This window comes from Balaenoptera musculus, chromosome 2 (genome assembly GCF_009873245.2).
Source record: "Balaenoptera musculus isolate JJ_BM4_2016_0621 chromosome 2, mBalMus1.pri.v3, whole genome shotgun sequence".
In the NCBI taxonomy this organism is placed as follows: domain Eukaryota; kingdom Metazoa; phylum Chordata; class Mammalia; order Artiodactyla; family Balaenopteridae; genus Balaenoptera; species Balaenoptera musculus.
This window is the reverse complement of record NC_045786.1, coordinates 162,038,514-162,058,211: the sequence shown is the minus strand read 5'-3', so window position 1 is coordinate 162,058,211 and position 19,698 is coordinate 162,038,514. Positions and strand designations below refer to the sequence as shown.

The 19,698-nt window shown below is 44.9% G+C and overlaps 2 protein-coding genes across 2 annotated transcripts in view; both read right to left on the bottom strand.

Moving 5' to 3' along the window:
* Nucleotides 1–569: 569 nt before the first annotated feature.
* On the bottom strand, nt 570–6,675 carry LOC118890911 (potassium channel subfamily K member 13-like). Its single transcript, XM_036844325.1, has 2 exons — nt 5,895–6,675; nt 570–607 (listed from the first exon to the last, which is right to left on the bottom strand). The coding sequence occupies exons 1-2, from the start codon at nt 6,232–6,234 to the stop codon at nt 603–605; spliced, it is 345 nt and encodes a 114-aa protein (XP_036700220.1). The 5' UTR covers nt 6,235–6,675; the 3' UTR covers nt 570–602.
* Nucleotides 6,676–13,159: 6,484 nt separating this feature from the next.
* The window catches only part of TDP1 (tyrosyl-DNA phosphodiesterase 1), an 84,082-nt gene continuing 77,543 nt past the window's right edge, over nt 13,160–19,698 (bottom strand). The window contains exon 16 of the mRNA XM_036841324.1: nt 13,160–14,741. Within this exon, the coding sequence (XP_036697219.1) occupies nt 14,719–14,741 (23 nt within the window). The 3' untranslated portion in view covers nt 13,160–14,718. The remainder of the gene's footprint in view (nt 14,742–19,698) is intronic.

Here is a 19,698-nt window from a genome sequence, read left to right as displayed (position 1 = left end):
CACGGGAGGAGTGTGGTTCTTTACATCCTTGAAGTTGGGTGTAGCCATGGGACTTGATTTGGCCAATGAAACGCATGTGGATGTGACTTGTTGTCACCTCCAGGTAGTGGCCGTTTAATTGCAGGTGCTCCACGCTTCAACCCTTTCTGTCCCTTCCTGGGCAGTGCTGGAGGCATGAGCTGATAAACAGCAGCCACAAGATAAAAGAATCCTGGAACACTGGGCTAACCCAGGAGACAACTGTCCTGGTAAAGCACCTCCCCCGCAATGGGCTTTGGGTGAGTAAGAAGTAAACTCTTGTTGTGTTAAGCTACTGAGATGATGGGATAGCCCAAGGCTTGAGGCTACCCTGACCATATCAATATGCAAATGATCTCATATCCTTTGTGAACAGAAGCTGAGTTATAAATACACAGGCAAACACAAAAACAAAAGCCTAACAAATGCCTATTTGAGAGAAAAAGATATTTACAGAAGATCACTCACAGAGTATAATGTCAATCTACTTCTCTGAGTACTTCAAATTCATTCTTGTTTCAAGTCTGATCACCAGCCTCTTTCAGAATCAACTCCCTGAGTTGTGTTTTAATATTCTGCTCTTTCTATGCTGTGGTAAAATATACATAATATTTGTCATGTTAACCATTCATCAGTGTACTATTCAATGGCATTAAATACATTCACACTGTTGTATAACCATCACCACTATCTATATCCAAAACTTTTTTATCATCCCCAACAAAAATGCCATTAAATAAGCCTTCCCTTCTTCCCTCAGTCCCTGGTACCCTCTATTATACTTTCCATCCCTATGAAATCTGCCTATCCTAAAAACCTCATCTAAGTCGAATTGTATTTGTCCTCCTGTGTCTGGCTTATTTCACTAAGTACAATATTTTCAAGGTCCATCTGCGTTGTCCATACATTCCATTGTATGCATGCACATTTTGTTTATCCATTCATCTGCTGACAGACACTTGGGTTGTTTCCACCTTTTGGCTCCTGTGAATAATGCTGCAATGAACACTGGTGTACAAATACAGGCATACCTCTTTTTATTGTGCTTTGCTTTATTGTGCTTCACGGCTATTGTGTTTTTTACAAACTGAAGGTTTGTGGCAACCCTGTGACAAGCAAGTCTATTGATGCCATTTTTCCAACAGCATTTGCTCACTTTGTGTCTCTGTGTTACATTTTGGTAATTCTTGCAATATTTCAAACTTTTTCATTATTGTTATATTTGTTACGGTGGGCTGTGATCAGTGATCTTTGATGTTACTGTTGCAAAAAGATTACGACTCACTGAAGGCTCAGATGGTGGTTAGCGTTTTTTAGCAATAAAGTATTTTTAAATTAAGGTATATACATTTTTTAGACATAATGCTATTGCACACTTAACAGACTACAGTACAGTGAAAACATAATTTTCATATGCACTGGGAAACCAAAAAAAATTCATGTGACTCGCTTTATTGTGATATTCGCTTTATTGCGGTGGTCTGGAACCGGATTCGCAGCATCTGTGAGGTGTTCCTATATCTGTTTGAGCCTCTGCTTTCAATTCTTTTGGATATATATTCCCTAGGAGTGGAATTTCTGGGTCACATGTAGTTCTATGTTTAAACTTGTGAGAAACTGGCCACAATGTTTTTTACTCTGCTCTGACTTCTAAATTAAACAACAGTTGCATGAACTCCTCAGTTGCATTTTCCAGGAAATTGTTGTTTGTGAGCATCACCCACTGTCCTATGCAATGTTTCCCATATAAAATCCCAAGAGGGAAATATTTTTGAGGATTGCATATTGGGAAAAGGTGTACGCTTCCTTTTGTCTACTAAGAATTCCAGTGTGGGGACGTCCCTGGTGGTGCAGTGGTTAAGAATCCGCCTGCCAATGCAGGGGACACGGGTTCAAGCCCTGGTCCGGGAAGATCCCACATGCCACGGAGCAACTAAGCCCATGTGCCACAACTACTGAGCCTGCGCTCTAGAGCCCGCGCGCCACAACTACTGAGCCTGCGCACCACAACTACTCAAGCCCGCATTTCCTAGAGCCCGCGTGCCACAACTACTGAAGCCCGCACGCCCTAGAGTCCACGTGCCGCCAACTACTGAGCCCGCACGTCACAGCTACTGAAGCCCGTGCTCTAGGGCCCGTGTGCCGCAACTACTGAGCCCATGTGCTGCAACTACTGAAGCCCGCATGCCTAGAGCCCGTGCTCCGCCACAAGAGAAGCCACAGTAATGAGAAGCCTGCGCACCACAACGAAGGGTAGCCCCCGCTCGTCGCAACTAGAGAAAGCCCGCGTGCAGCAACGAAGACTCAACACAGGCAAAAAAAAAGACTTCCAGTGTGGGTCATGACTCCGCCATGGAGCCTGCAGCCAAATCTGAAGCTTGAATAGTCACTGGTGATACTCAGTCCTCACCCCCTGGGATCTCCTTTACCATTTCTGGACACACTGGCCTGACTTCAAATGGCCAGTGCCTATATCTTATCAGAAGGCTACTCTTGGGCCGTCCATGAAAAATCAGGACAGAAGTACCTGGAAATTATATTTTTGTGCTTCCCCCACCCTCCAAGCAGCTTTTAACCAATTTCTGACTAGTGTGGGTGTATAAATACCCCAGCTCCCTTGCCTGGGGTAAGTCTGGTTCATGAGCTTTGCACTGTTCTCAAGCTTCCACTTGAGATTAAGGATCAGTTGCCCACTATGCTTTCTGCCTAATACCATACCCTATATTGACTGACTTCCCTTTCTTGTATCACTTCCTCCTTCACCTCCCTGTATCCCTTGAATCTGCCAATAAACTGCTTGCACTCAAATTCTTGGCTCAGAAGCTGCTTCTGAGGGAACTTCAGCTAAGACAAAGCTCCTCTCTACAAATTTCCTAGATCCAATTGCTTTCCATATTTCTGTTCTTCTTTTTTTCCTAGTTCTGAGATTTTATTTACATTTTATGATTATTCTACTGTATGCTTTCTTGTTATCTGTTACCTCAACATCTTTGCAGAATAAAGCATAGTGGAACTAATTTTTAGAAGAAAAAACCATCATGTAATACTACGATTAAAATACAAGATGTAAAGGGTTTATAGAATATGATCCAAATTTAGAAAAATACATATGTACATATGTGTGTCCATAGGGAAAAAAGAATAGAAAGAAATGCACCAACCAACAAGGACCTATTGTATAGCACAGGGAACTATACTCAATATTTTGTAATAACCTATAAGGGGGAAGAATCTGAAAAAAATAGATATATATGTATGTATAACTGAATCACTTTGCTGTATGCCTGAAACTAACACAACATTGTAAATCAACTATACTTCAATTTAAAAAAAATGACCAAAATGTCAACCATGGTCAACTTTAGGTGATGTCATTACAGATGGTTTTTTTTTTTTCTTCATTTTACAAAGAACATGAAGCTTCAGTTTCCTCATCTATAAAACAGGGATAATCACACTTCACACATATGAATCACATATCACATATATGAATTGTGTTGATTGAAATTGTGGTTAATCTATGCAATTAGCTGCATCACATATTCACATAATAATCACAGTATGTGCCTAATTATGTACCCCAATAAAGGGTTGCAAGTGCTGTTATTACATCAGCGATTAATGAAACAATTTAAGGACATGTGAGAAATGAGAAAGTAAAAATAAACCCATACTTACATAGTGCTTTGTTCTGTTTAAAGAACATTCACTTATATGAACTCATTATCCCTAGCAAGAACCCTGCGAGAGGGGCAGGGCCTAGGGGCAGGGTGTGGGAAGGAGACAGGACTAATATTTACTCAACAGCTACAATGTGCCAGATACCAAGGTGGGCACTTGTAGGTATCTCAGAAGAGAAGGATAGGGCTCAGAATGTTAAGGAACCGGCCCAACTTACAGGCAGGGTCAGTAGCTCCAACTCCAGACTCTCGGTGCAGGTTTCCTTCTATTCCATCAGGCTTCATTATTCTATTTGTGCCCCCAATGACTGTGTGCTAACATGCCCACCCATCCACGACAACCGCGGTTCCTCTGGCATTGGTGTTCACCAGTCTTTACACACACTCTGCTCCTTCCTACATCCATGGCCATGGGAAGTACAAACGGGGGGCCTGTGAAGGGGGTGGGGAGGACCTAGCTCCCCAATCTCCCACCAAAACCACCCCCAAATGAATAATCTAAATCAAAACCCTGTACCAGCTACACTGACATAGCAGATTCAAGGAAAGTTCCACAGCAACCCTTCCCAATCAGTTTGTTCACCCAAAGTCCTCCCTACATAGAAGTTCTGGAACTGTCTTTTGAGAAATGGGAGGACTTAGGCAATTCTGCTAAGAGAGTCCAGTGGAGAACATGGGCTGGGGGAGAGAACCGTGGAGGGTATTACTCTGTCTCCATCCCCGTCAGGGCCCGTGTTCTGGTCATCGTGGAGAATGCTATGAAAGTCTTTCTTAGCAGATACCCAGTTACCGTGGTGTCATAATGGCCCACGGATGGGCAGGGCCGCCTGAAATGAGAGAGGGTTGCGGTAGTGAGCTGGGCAGTTCAGCACAAAGCACTTCAGACGCAGCCTGTGTATCGGGAATCATGCCAGTCCTCTCCACCTTGCCTCCTACTCACCAGCTGAAGCCCTGGGCTTCTGGACTAACCCTGGGCTTCTTGACTAATCAGGCCTGAGGCTGATCCCTGTTGTACCTTGCGCTCCTTCTCCTGGAAGAACGTCTACCAAAGACAACCTTGCGTGGGAGCTTCAAAGAAGTTCGCCTTCGCACCGCCTCACTGACGAGCTCTCCCGGCAGCACAGAGGCTACAGCAGCCGAGCCCCTGCACGGCCCCCTGCCGGCCCTGAGGCAGCTCCGGTGCTCCGGCAGCCAGCCGGGAGCCGCTCCCTTTCTGCGCAGCCTTCCAAAGCCCCCTCCTCCGCTCCAGCTCTCTGCTTTCTTCAGAATTTCTACAGCATCTTTCCCAACCCCCTTATCACTCAAGTATGCTTTAAGTGTGAACAATCCTTAGGAGCGTGGTGCAAAGACTCCCAAACTTTTTCCTTCTGCTGGTAATAAAGCCATGAGACACTCTTGCTCAAAAACTCTCAATAGCTTCCAATTGCCTCTAGATAAGCTCTAGCTCCTGAGTCTGTCAGTTCCCTACAGATCAGGGAGCTCACTGGACCCTGAATGCAATTCTCTCCTCCTCCGGAGTGTAAAGCACTTTTAGTTTCCAGACCCCAATCAGGCCAACACTATGTGGTTCAGCCCATAGGTCCCTTCTCCCCACCCCCACCTGCTTCCTCCTGGCAGAAAACAGTTTCCATCCTCATTAGCACTTCGGCCTCCTTACTTCCAATCTCGTTTTCGATCTATTTTTCTCTTTATTAAGTTTTAAGTCATGGACAGTCTTTTTAAAATTTGTTTCTCCCCCTAAGACCGGTGCCTCATGCATGGTACTAACTCAATTAATGTTTATAGGTTCCTGTCCCGATCTGTAAGCTTCCTCCCTAATGTTCCATGAATTCAAGGTCAGTCTCCTTAACTAGGAACACTTCCAGAGCAGTACGTCTCCAATTCAAGGATCACTCAAATTCCCTGGAGATTTTAACACGCAGATTCGGACTCAAGTGGTCTGGGGAGGGGCTGAGACTGCATTTGTAACAAGCTCCCAAGTGATGCTGACGCAGCTGGTCCGTGGACCTCACTTAAAGAAGCAGGGAGGCAATACCACCTGGGGATCAGGCAACAGCTCACATCGGTGCCACCTGGGCGAGAGCGGAGGTGGATGAATGCAGGGCTGGGAAGCGCGGTCCCGCCCTTCGAAGCGCCGGGCCAGAAAAACGCCTGCGAGGCTGGCCGCCCCTCCGCCCTCCCGCAGGGCCCACTTACCTATGGTGGACACGACGGTGCCCACGAAGTAGAAGGCGCCGGTGAAGTCCCAGCGCTGGCGAACATTGTCCACGCGGATGCCGGCCTCGGTGGCCTCCTCGTAGTGGCGAAGGAAGCCGCGCAGCTCGTCGCGGCTCAGGTTGTGGCGGCGGCTGAAGTTGGCCAGGCGCTCCTCCCAGCGCTGCTTGGCCTGGCGTTCGTGCGCCAGCTCCAGCGCCGAGAAGACGGCGGCGCCGCCCAGCAGGTAGAGCACGATGAGCGCGGCGAGCAGCAGGAAGCGCGCGTTGTCCTCGTTCAGGTGGCCCGGGCCGCAGCTGCAGCCGCAACCCCGGCCGGCCATGGCCGGACCCCCGGGGGCAGCCCCAAGCCGGGCGGCAGTGGCCGCCGGCTGACTGTCGCCCGGGCGCCCCGGGAGGTGGGGTCTCGGCCCGGCGCTCAGTCGGCCCCCGGCCGCCCGACAGCCAGCTCGCCCATGACCGCCGGACGCTCCTCCAGGCCACGCGGCTCCCGGGGCCGCCGCGTCGACCGCTCCTGCAGCGCCAGCCCCCGACGTCCGCCTCGACTCCCGGTTTCAAATCCGCATTTTCGCCGCCGTCCCCGCCCCCCTAGGAGTTCTCCTAAAAGCTGAAGAGCCGAGTGACCCGGCACAGAGTCCGCTTCTGCTTGGCACGGGGATGCGGCCGCTGCTTCCCCCTGGTGTCCCGCCCGGCTCAGACTGGGGAGGGGGCGTGGCGCATCTTCAGGGCAAACTCCGGTGGGTTTGACCTTCCCCCAAAGCAAAGGTCTGGGGGCCTCGGAGGCTGACGGGTGAGCGGAGCCCCGCGGTCTCCGTCTCCTTGACCGTCGCTTCTCAAGCCGCCGACGGCTAGGACGCGGGGTCTCAGTCCGCTGGTGCTGGAAGTGCCTCCCCAGATGGAGCCGCAGTGCTGTGTCCCAGGCTCGACGTCGCGCGGAGCCTCGGGCCTCTCGGGTCACCGGCCCGGCTGCCGGCGCTTAGAGGCTGGAGCAGGTCCCGGGCGGGCGTACGGACAGAGGGATTGCGCAGAGCGCGGTTCACGGGTTCCGACCTCCCGCCCGCCCCCGACGCTGCGCGGCGTCCGGCGGGCCGACTTGCTGGAGGAGGAGACCAGAAAGGGAGGTTGGAGTGACGGAGCGAAGGAAGTTAGGGGCCTCTCCCCCAGGCAGCCTTCCTAGCCTTGCCCGGACCAGAAGCCCTTGGCTTCTGGATCCCGCGCGGGGGCGTCTTCCACCCCCACGTGTCGGAGCCGCCCGCTCGAAGCGCATGCCGCGAGCCAGCCCCAGCTCCTGGGCAGGCTGCCAAGGACCGGGGACTGGAGGAGCCCGCGGGCAGGAGACAGTGACCCCGGAGAGTCCCATCTCCCGCACCCCGGCTTGGCTGCCTCGGTGGGCTCCAGAGATCCTGCGCCGACAGGGCTCCGCTGAGAGCGCTTTACCCCACCCTAGCCACAGGCTCGCTAGCAAACCGCCGGGGCCCCTCCCCGAGACCCCGCCTTTCAAGGGGCGCTGGCGCCGCGCTAGAGTCTCACTCACCGGGGAGTGCCCCCCTCCGCGCCGCTCTGCCAGGACTGTCCTCCGGGTCCCTCTGCGCGGGGAGCAGAGGTGCACGCCGCGCTCTGCCTTGCCTGGTCCGCGCGCTCCGACGCTGCAACAGGTGGAGCCGCTCGGCTGGCAGCAGCGGTGGCGACTCCACCCCGTCCTCCGCCTCCCGGCCGCGCGGAGCCGCCCCCAGCACTAGTCTCCGCCTGCTGATGCCCGGCTCCCTGCTGGGCCACCCGGGGGCTGCGGCGCTCCCATCCGGGACGCGCAGATCCTGGGAGTGGGTGCTCAAGAGGAGGGTCAGGTCAGGTGCTTAGCGGGCCTGTGTGGGCCCCTCCAGGGCCAGAAGAGGGCGCTCCGTCCCCTTCAGACACATCTCGCCCCCACCTGCGTACCCAGCCAACACTGCCCCTTCGGAATCACCAGCCCCTGGCATTTGGGAGTGAATATGAATACAAGGGGGAAAGATGCATGGGCATCTTCGAGCTAAGGAGAATTTCCTCGCCTTCCGAGAGAGTGGCCCCAGGCTCAGAGGCCACCCACCTATACTACCCAAGAGCAGAGAATTAAAAAAACACACTTCCGGGTTCCAATACATCTGCCATCAGAAGCCCTGATGCTGCTAGGATTCCTCTCCCACTCCTCTCCCGTTATCCACCCCCGGATGCCCCTCTTTTATCTAGCCTATCGAGGGCAAGAGTTTTAGGTGGCAGCGCTTACAGGAGGAGCATGTGTATACACGCTGGGTGAGCCCTGCAATTACTCCCCCATCCCATTTTATTGTGAAAAATTTCAAACATAAAGTTGAAAGAATTTTACAGTGAATAGCCTTATTCTCCACGAACATTTTACTATACTTGCTTTATTACGTATCTATCCATCCCTCTTTCCATCCATCAACCCATCTTGTTTGGATTCATTTCGAAGTAAGTTGTAGACATCACTACACTCCCCCTCCTCACCCCACTCCCCAACTTCTCCCTGCATATTACTACCTAGAGTTCAATACAACCCTATTTACTTCCACATTTTTGGGGGGGAGGATAAAATTTACGTACTATGAATTGCACACATCTTAAGTGTACCATTAAATGAGGTCTCGCAAATGCGTACACTCTTGCAAATTAAACACCTACCTATGCAGCCTCTCAACCAAATATTGTATGTCCCTTCCCAGCAAATCCCTACCCACATTCCTACAGAGGAAATCACTGTTCTGGATTTTTCCACCATCAACTTGTTTTCACTTTGTAGAACTTAGTCTTGCTTAGTTCTAGAGCTTCATATAAATGGAATCATACAGTTATGTATTCTTTTGTGTAAAGCACTGTATTTCTGAGATCTATCCATGTTGTATGCCTTAGTAATCTGTTCTTTTATTGCTACTTTTTTATTGTTTGAATATTCATTCTCTTCTTATTGATAGAAACCAGGGCTGTTAAAAATGTTTGCCATCATAAATAATAAAACTGTTAGCAACATTCTTGCACAAGTATTTGCGGATATATGTTTTCATACCTCTTGGGTAAATACCTAGGTGTGGAATTGCTGGGTCATAGGGGTGGTGTGTATTTAATTTTTATAAGAAACTGCCTAACATTTTTCCAAAGTAGCTGTACCAACCAACAAGATACAAGTCTTGGATGTCCCACATCCTTGTGAACATTTGGCAGTATCAGTCATTTTAATGTTAAACATACTGGTGGATGTGTAGTCGTATCTCATTGTAGTTTAATTTGCATTTCCCTGATGACTAATGTGCTTGTTGGCCATTCATATATCTGCTTTTTTATCTTTTGAAATATTGTAAAATCTCTGTTGAATATCCATTAAAAGATTTGTTTCTCTTTTTTACTACTGAACTGTAGGGATTCTTTATATAGATCCAGGATACTAGTCCTTTCTCAGATATGTATCTTGGAAATATTTTCGACAAGTCTCTGGATTGCCTAATTATCTTCTTAAAGATGTTTTCTGATGTTTATGTTTTTAATTTTGGTGAAGCCCAATTTATCAATCATTTCATTTATGTTTGGATCTCTTTGTGTAATAAGAAATCATTACCTCCCTTAAGGTTGCATAAGTTTTATGGGTTTTTTTCCTGTAGAAATTTTATAGTTTTAGCTTTTGTATGTGGGTCAATGATTTATCTTAAGTTTGTTTCTGTATGGCGTGAGGTAAAAGAGTCGAGGTATATTTTGTCCGTGTGGCTATACAGTTATTTGAGTGTCATTTGCTGAAAAGACAAAAGTGAATTTATTATAGGAATTTGTATCCTGCTCATTATTTGTCCATCCTTATAAGAATACCACAGTATTTAGATAACTTGTAGCTTTATAATCGGTCTTGAAGTCAGGAAGTGTGAGTCCTCCAACTTTGCTCTTCTTTATCAAGATTTTCTTTGGGTATTATAGGATCTTACCATTTCCATAAAAATTGTAGAATCAGCCTGTTAATTTCATCAGAAAAAACCTTGTGAGATCTTGATTAGGATTGTGTCAGATCTATTTTAGGGAGAACTGACATCTTAATTCATGAATGAGGTATAGCCCTCAATTTATTTCAGACTTAGCAAATTTTCATGTAGAGATCTTGCACATCTTTGTAAATTCATTCTAAAGTATATTGGTTTTTTGATGAAATTGTAAGTGAAATATCAAGATCCTATTTTCCAACTGTTCGCTGTAGTATGTAAAAATACAAATGATTTTTACAAATTAACTTGGTTCCTGCAACCTTGCTAAATTCACTCATTAGTTTAAGTAGTTGATTCCTTTAGGATTTTCTTTTATTTATTTATTTAATTTATTTTTGGCTGTGTTGGGTCTTCGTTGCTGTGCGTGGGCTTTCTCTGGTTGCAGCGAGCGGGGGCTACTCTTATGTTGCGGTGTGTGGGCTTCTCATTGAGGTGGCTTCTCTCGTTGTGAAGCACCAGCTCTAGGCGCGCAGGCTTCAGTAGTTGCAGCACTTGGGCTCAGTAGTTGTGGCTCATGGACTCTGGAGCACAGGCTCAGTAGTTGTGGCGCACGGGCTTAGTTGCTCCACAGCATATGGGATCTTCCTGGACCAGGGATCGAACCCGTGTCCCCTGCATTGGGAGGCGGATTCTTAACAACTGTGCCACCAGGGAAGTCCCCCTTTAGGATTTTCTACGTAAATAACCATGGCATCTGAAATAGTGTTTTTCTTCTTCTTTTCTGATGTTTACCTTTTTTTTCTTGTCATGCTGCAATGGCTAGGACCTCAGTATAATATTGACTAGACGTGGTGGAAGCAGACATCCTTGTCTTGTTCATGATCCTAGGGGAAAGCCTTTAGTTCTTCCACCATTAACTACGGTGTGGGTTTTTCATAGATACCCTTTATCAGGTTGAGGAAGTTTCCTTTTACTTTTGTTTCTGAGAGTTTTTCTTAAACATGAATGAGTGCTGAATTTTATCAAATGCTTTTCCTGCATTTAGTGTAACTATCATATAATTTTCTCCTTTATTCTGTTAATATCTTGAATTTCATTTATTGCTTTTCTAATGTCAAGCCAACCTTGCATTTCTGGGATAAATTCCACTTGGGATTTCTACTCGTATTTCATTCTTCTAATTCCTTTTGGGTTTACTTTACTTCTTTTTACAACTTCTTACAGTGGATGGTTAGGTGACAAATTTTAGATCTTCTTTTCCAATGTTCCCATTTTTCAGCTATAAATCTCCGTTAGCCCTGGGCTAGCTGCATCCTAAAAATTTTGGTATGCTGTATTTCTACATCATTTTGTTGAATATATTTTCCAATTTTTTCTTCTTTGACCCACAAATTATTTAGCTGTGTTAATTTTTAAGTCTGTTTTTAAAGACAAATTATTTATAACATTTTCAATGTGGTCAAGTGAAAAAAAATGCACATCCTAAAAGTTAAGAATTATGTTTTGTCAGACTTTCTGAGGATTTCAAGCCCAGGACACAGCTTCTCAGATAGTTCTGAGGGACTGCTCTGAAGAGGGAGGGGAGGAGCCAGGGTATATAGGAGTTTTCCAACCAAAACCAGGTAGCTGGAACACCAAAAGATTACTGTTAAAGAAAGCTGGGTATCTCAAGTTAATGAATTTAGCACTTTCCTGTGTATGGTAAGATGCAACGTCTGGGCTCACTGAAATCATTCCTTTGATATGCACCTGAGCTATCTAAGGCCAGTATCCTGTTCTTTCCCATCCCGAGTCCCCTCAGGGTGCACCGCTGGGAGTGGCTGCAGTGGCTGGATGGCTGCCACATCTTTTGTTTACTGATAAGGCAGGCAGTGGTTTTCATTCACAGGTCAGAGGACCATATTTGGTATGTTTCAGTATTCCTAAATTTATTGAGACTTGTTTTATGGTCCAGAATATGGTCTTAGTGAATGTACCATATGCATTTGAAAAGAATATGTATTCTGCAGTTGTTGGACGTAGTGTTCTATAAATGCCAATTACGTCAAGGTTGTTGATAGTGTTTTTCAGATCTTCTGTCTTTAGTGACATTTGTTCTAGTTATTCTAACAATTATTGAGAGTATTAAAATCACCAACTATGATTGTCAAATTGTCTATTTCTCCCTTTAATTATGTCAATTTGTGTTTCAATTTGTGTTTGAAGCTGTTATTTAATATAAGCATTTATGATTATTATATCTTCCTGATGTAGTGACCCTTTTATTTTTATGAAATGTCTGTCTTTATCTCTGGTAATACTCTTTGCCTTGAAGTTTATTTTGTCTGATATTAATCTGGTTACCACAGGCTTCATTTACTTAACATTTGCATGGTATCTTTTCCATTTACCTTTAACCTCTCTCTGTCTTTATATATATTTAAGGTGGATTTGTTACGGACAGCATATAGCAGTTCGGTCTTCTTCCTTTTCATTTTTCTGGTCAGTTCTGACAATCTCCACATTTTAATTGATCAGATAAACACTGTCCATCACTTCTGTGATGAGGGAAATATCCCATATCTATGCTGTTCTATAAAGTGGTCCATCGTGGTGCTACTGAGCACTTGAAATGTGACTAGTGCAAGTGAGGAACTGAATTTTTAACTTCGATGTTAACAACATATTTAAATATCACATGTGGCTAGTGACTGCTGTATATCATTTATGATGGAGAAATTCTGGATTCTGTTCCTCTAAAAACAATACTTCTTAAACAGGCAGTTAACTTGGCTGAACTCAACTGCAAAATTATCTCTACAGTGGGAAGTATCTCAAATTCTAGTTCAGTTCTTCTAGCCTTAGCCACGCATGCACGGTTCAGCGGTCAGCCAGAGATTTGAGCAGAGTTTACAAATACATTGGGAATCCCCTCTGGCTCTTTCTTCTGTTATTTCCCTCTTCACTCTCAGAGGCTGTGGATACTCCAAACCCTGTACTCTGGATCTCCAAGCCAAGAAGACTGTAGCTTTCCCACTGGTGGTTTACCTGCCATGCGTAAACCTGACCTCAGACTAAAACCTGACCTCAGGCCCAAAGTGGTGAAAAGACAGGAAACTCACCCAGTGGAGTGCCTTTCTTTCAGTTGTTGACTCTCTTCTTTTCTGCCTGCTTTTGGTCGCTTTCAGTAGCTGGTATAAGCTCCACCCCAGAGCGTATACTTTTATTTGTGAAAGAATTGGTTCAATAGGAGCCATTTGGCGCTGCCAGAAACCAGAAGTTCCGTGGTTTCCCCACAACGTTTGATAATGAAATTTTCAACATACACCAAAGCCGAAAGAATTTTAGAGTCGCAATCTAGACTGTACAATTAAATTTTTCTATACTTTATCATGTATCTACTCGTCCTTTAATACACCTTAAAGCATTTCAAAATAAACTGTAGATATCAGTACACTTGCCCCTAAATACTTCAGTATATACGTAACTAGAGTTCAGCTCCTGATTTTTTCTTATGTAGAATTTACATACAATGCACATATCTGAGCTTGTACATTCTGTGAGTTTTAAAAAAGCAGCTTTATGGCGCTATAATTCACATTCAATAAAAATGACCAATTTGGTGTATAATTCAAGGGGTTTTGTAAAGTGTAACCAATGCCACAATCATGCTAGGAACATTTCCATCACCCCTAAAAGTTCCCTCATGCATTCAATCCCCTCTCCCCACAGCTGCACTTATTTTTAAGGCCACCCAGTTCTGCTTTGGGGAGGGGCTGGGTGCCACACCAAGAACAGGAACTAGAGACCCAGGGGAGAGGTCATCCACTGCCAAGTGTGTCATGGAATGCCAGAGAAGAATGGAATGGAAGAGCAGAACCAGGGCTAGGCTGGGCTCTTCCCAAGTGCTTCCTTCCAGGTTGTTTACAGAGACGTGTTAAGTGGCTCACTGAGATCACACGGTTCTTTCCTCTCTCTCTTAAGGAAGATTCTGCCAATCCAAGCACAACTAAAGATGCCTATTTCTTGAGGCTGTTGTGGTATCAGAGGCGTTCAGGAAGCAGGAGCTCCCTCTGTCTTTAAGAAGGCAACTGTAGGCAGCTCACAGATCTCTTTGTGCCTCAGTTTCTTCATTTGTAAAATGGACTTCCTCCCAGGGCCGAAGGGTCAACTCACATGTGGGGTTCACATGAACATGGACTCCCAGCCCCACCCTCAGTCCCAACTCAGCCTCCAGGAGGACCCCTCTTTCCCAGAGGCAGGAGGCAACGTGGATCCGTGCTTTCAGGGCAGGAAGTACGTGGGTCAGCTCTGCAGAGTTGTTCAGGGCGCGTTTGAGAGCCTGGGCCCGCGGACAAAGACTCCCTTGAAAATACAGCCCCCGCCTCTGGAATCCAGAGGCCTACTAGCCACCTTGCTGCATCCAGGACTCTTCAATCTACCCCCGTCTGTCAGAAAAACCTGCCTTTAGTAGTGGGTGAAGGAGCAATATTTGTGGCAAGTAGCTAATTTTTCAGAAGGCATGGGTTTTGTTTTTTACACTTGAGTTACCATTCTCTAAATGCCCCAGGGAGAGACTGCCAGTTTGGTACTTACCAAGAATCATTCCGATTTACATTGAGGGAGTTCTTACCAGTGCTTAGGAGCTCCATTTCATTTGATTCTTACAACAATCCCACGAGGCAGGAAGGATAGCTATTAGGCCCATATAACAGATGAGAAAATGAAGATTCAGAGGTATCACATGACTTGCCTAAGGTCTCATGGTGGGAGGGAGCAGAGCTGGGGCTAGACAAGTCTAATGAAGAGTGAGTCACCGCTCAGGCTTTGGTAAAACCTCAAGTCATCACCCAGGTGACCATCTGTCTTCATTCAGAGTGGGTGAACTAGCAAACCTGGGAAAGAATACATTTTAGATTGTAACCCTGAACCCACTCACACAAATTCAAACAAGAATAACCTTACTTTGTGCTACACACAGATAATTTCTACTATCTTTCATTTAAAAGTGCTGGTCATGACACCCTAAATTGATTCATGATTCACTAAAGGGTTGTGACCCGAAGTTTGAAAAATCACTGCTTTAGAACACTCAAGTTACAAGGGTTCACTTATATAACCAGCTTTTTCGAGAAACCTGGATTTTAAAATTTCCTTCTTGGTTTCCTTTTGCTTTTATTTATTTATTTATTTTTAAATTGAAGTATAGTTGATTTACAATGTTAATTACTGCTATACAGCAAAGTGATTCAGTTACACATATATATATTCTTTTTCTTTAAATACTCTTTTCCATTATGGTTTATCACAGGATACTGAATATAGTTCTCTGTGCTATACAGTAGGACCTTGTTGTTTATCCACTCTATATATAATAGCTTACATCTGCTGACCCCAACCTCCCACTCCATCCCTCCCCCAACCCCCTCCCCCTTGGCAACTACTAGTCTGTTCTCTATGTCCGTGATTCTGTTTCTGTTTCACAGATAGGTTCATTTGTGGCATGTTTTAGATTCCACATATAAGTGATATCATATGGTATTTGTCTTTTTCTTTCTGACTTATTTCACTTAGTATGATAATCTCTAGTTGCATCCTTTTACTTTTAAATAAAATGTGCATGCTTGCACACATTATTTAAGAACAAGGCATAAAAAAGGTTCCTCTGGCACAATATTAATACTTCACCTAGAGATACTTCTCGTTCTGGATTGGCCCTCAGGCATTTTCCACTTGTCTTTGGCAAACTCTGCACCTGCCGCCTCCTCAGCAGGGGCAGTCCCTGATCTGGAGTGCTTGCATCATGGATGGACACATGACTCAACCTGACCAATCAGATGTGTCAGGGGACTTTGGCCAGCGCTATTGGGAAAGAAGTATTTTGTTTTCTCTGAAATGACTAGCCGGATATAATATGGGATCCTGGAGCGTGCGGTGGTGGTGACGGAGTGGGAATTTCAGCCTCCAGGTGGAGAGAGCTTGCTTGAGAATGATGTCCAGATTCTGGAAAGCAGAGCTGAGACTTGAAGGTAGACTTGGTTACATTATGATCCTCTGGCATTTGCTAGACTCGTGTTAAAAGTCTCTTTCATTGCTTAAGCCTAACTAATCTGGTTTCTGTAACTATAAAAGCATCCTGACTAATGTAGTCTTTCATAAAAATATTAATAAAGTATTATTAAATAACAAATATTTACAGAGGCTTTTAAATTTTAGTAATGTCAATTATCTGAAGAAAACAAAATCAGCATTCAGCTGTCATTATGTTAATTTCTAAAGAACCTATGAACACAGAGCCTCCCAGATCACGCACAGTGGCATCATCTGTGTCCTTGGGGCCACAAAGGGACACACACTAGTTCTGTGACTTTGAACCTTACTTTTCCCTCGTATAAAATGAGGTACAACCTGCCCCACGTGTGATGATGTATATAAAGTTACCTACTATCATAACCCATAATAAATTCCCTATGGATGCAATTTCTCTTTTGCCTTTCCCTTCTGAGAGTCTTTTTGTACGTATTAAGAAAACTGGCCATTGCAATGAGCCTCTCCGAAAACCTTGCTACAAAGGGAACAGGAGAAACTGAGCCAAGTGCCTTCGACTGATTAACATTAATCAGACTGCAGTTTCAGTAGAGCTTCTGGTAGACCTAAAGAGAGTAAAGTGTAATTTATACACAGCAATTGGATTCTGTGCTGAGACAGACTTGCTTGGAACTCTGTTGTAAAAACTGGGCAACTAATCGTACCCAGACTTGCAATGCTTTGGCCCCGTGACTACTCATCACCACTCTTTAAATATATGAGGCGCCCTCATTTCAACACATGCCTGCTCCCCACTTCCTGGGCTGCCTCTTGCCCTCCCCTCTCTAGCATCCTCTACGCCGCCAGTTCTCTGTGCTTTAGATCTACTGAGTCAGTGGAAACGCCAGGTTTCAGAGAACTGAAGAGAACATACTTAACAAGGCAAAGTTTCCAGCCATCGATGTTCTCTCTTGAAAGGAACCGGCCCCACTGCCAGGTTCTGGCTTTAACACTGCAGTGGCTCAGCCCTGCACGCTAAGGCGGCATTTAGTGGCTGATTTTGTGCACTGCCAGCAGGTTCTGTCCCGCCGACCGTGCACTGTTACAATGTCTGCAAGTGCACCTGGTTTTGTAGCGACAGCTACAAATCATGTATGGGAGCCCTGCTCCTTGACTGGAGCACTGGCCACACCTGCTGCCTGGCCCCTCACAGCAGTCCTGCCTGGGTTCAAATCCCAGCTTTGCCCCTTGCCAGCTGAGTGACTCTCTCTGGACAAATCATCTCAGTTTCCCCATGTGTAAAGTGGGGATAATAATAATGCCTCCTTGATCAGGTTCTTATGAAGATTCAGTTAGTTAATATGCATAAGTCACAGAACAGCACCCGGGACACAGCAAGTACTCAGTACTTGTGGGTCAGTGTTACTCCTCAGGGACCGGTGGACAGAGACGGGGCTCAGAGGTGGTCCCTGCCTCTGTGCTGTTCTGCTGGCATCTCCCAGGAGCCCCTTTGCTGGCCTCATCTTTTGTTTCTGCCTGTGAATCCTACTATGTAAGCAATGGCCACTTAAGACATATAACTTACTAGTTGATAGAAATTCAGTAGGAAATTGTACAGTTTTGTTTGTAGTACTTTTGTCCTGCATATTGCTTGAAATAAGTGGGCTACTAAACTTGGCAAACTCGGCAAAGATTTAATCATAATGGGATGTGACCTATGCATAACACGTGTTAGCACATCATCAAAAGAATTTTAGATTTAATTCTATACAATTGTTAAGCTAATTTATTTCTGCCAGTCACTGAGTTCCTGTACAGACTTCTGTCATTATACTTTGTCATTACAATTAATATCATTCATGCATCAACACAATTGCTACATTTTATGAATGTAAAAAAAGAATGCCTACCTAACCTTTTTCTTTGACATATTCAGTCAAAAGCAAGTATTCTCAAGGAATTCTCGAGGATGGGGTTAGTTAAAGCGCTAACTCTACAGTAAGCGGTGGGGGGGGGGGAGTCAAAATGTCTTAAGATTTGAATCAAACGCTTAGATCACCCAAAAATGGTTTCACGATGGATCAAATGATATTAGACACTGTTTCTTAGAAAGGGAGTTTTTACTCTTATGTGGGAGAAAAAGTTGCAACAAAATCAAATCTAAGATCCTCATTTTAAGCATACTGAATCTGATGCAGAAACCATGTTCATTTGAAAAGTCATGTGATATTAATAATTTCTATTAAGGACAACTATATAACTTCCACACAAGAAAACTTGCACACTAGGAAAATGAAGCTTGGAGCTATTGCTCACTGTGGGATCTTATGGATGTTATTTAAGAGAAGGCTGGAGAGGAAGTGGAGAAAAGGGAACCCTCCTGCACTGTTGGTGGGAATGTAAGTTGATACAGCCACTATGGAGAACAGTATGGAGGTTCCTTAAAAAACTAAAAATAGAGCTACCATATGACCCAGCAATCCCACTACTGGGCATATACCCTGAGAAAACCATAATTCAAAAAGAGTCATGTACCACAATATTCATTGCAGCACTATTTACAATAGCCAGGACATGGAAGCAACCTAAATGTCCATCAGCAGATGAATGGATAAAGAAGATGTGGCACATATATACAATGGAATATTACTCAGCCGTAAAAAGGAACGAAATTGAGTTATTTGTAGTGAGGTGGATGGACCTAGAGTCTGTCATACAGAGTGAAGTAAGTCAGAAAGAGAAAAATACCATATGCTAACACACATATATGGAATCTAAAAAAAAGGTACTGATGAACTTAGTGACAGGGCAGGAATAAAGACTCAGATGTAGAGAACGGACTTGAGGACATGGGGTGGGGGGAAGGGGAAGCTGGGACAAAGTAAGAGAGTAGCATTGACATATATATACTACCAAATGTAAAACGGATGGCTAGTGGGAAGCAGCCGCATAGCACAGGGAGATCAACTTGATGCTTTGTGACGACCTAGAAGGGTGAGACAGGGAGGGGATACAGGGATATATGTATACATATAGCTGATTCACTTTGTTGCACAGCAGAAACTAACACAACATTGTAAAACAGCTATACTCCAATAAAGATAAAAAAAAAAAAAAGAGAGAAGGCTGATGTGAGGATTAAACAAGCACTTAAGTACAGGAGTTGAAACATAGGAAGAAGTCAGGAAGCATCAGCTATTACATTATGTAGAAAAATACAGTCTCCAAATCAGTGAACTTCTAAGGCTGATTTTTATCAACTATGGTTAAAACTAGGCCTCCTTTCCCAGGAGTATGAGGATAAAACATAATTTAAAAATCCCATCTCCCTCCCACCCCCAAGAAAGAAGCTGGTGGCAGATCATTCCTCTCTTCACCAGAAAGTACCAGAGAAGTGAGGGGACATGGAATCCTCCTGCCTAAATGGCAAGTGACTTCCTTTAAGTCACCAAGTGTCAGGGTTGACAATTTCCTGCCTCCAAAAATTTGGGGGTCTCTTAAATGCTTAAGCATTTAGAATACTGTTGAAATTCATTGTCCAATATGAAAATCTCATTTAGATTTTTGGCTAATGTCCATCTCTGTAAAAGGATGCTAGGTAAGATTTCAAAAGAACAAGATAAAACTTTTCAAGAAAAAGAGGCAGCGGTTCCTTTTGTCCACATGCAGAGAAACTCCTTACTCAGCAGATGAGTCTCCTGTAACGGGCAGCTTATGAAGAAGAGGGTGGATTCTTTTATACGGAAGTTTGCCCTCAGCAGGTATAAAGTCACTGGATAAGCGTTTCCATGAGATTTGAAAGGACGGAAGGAGGTAGGGAAAAAG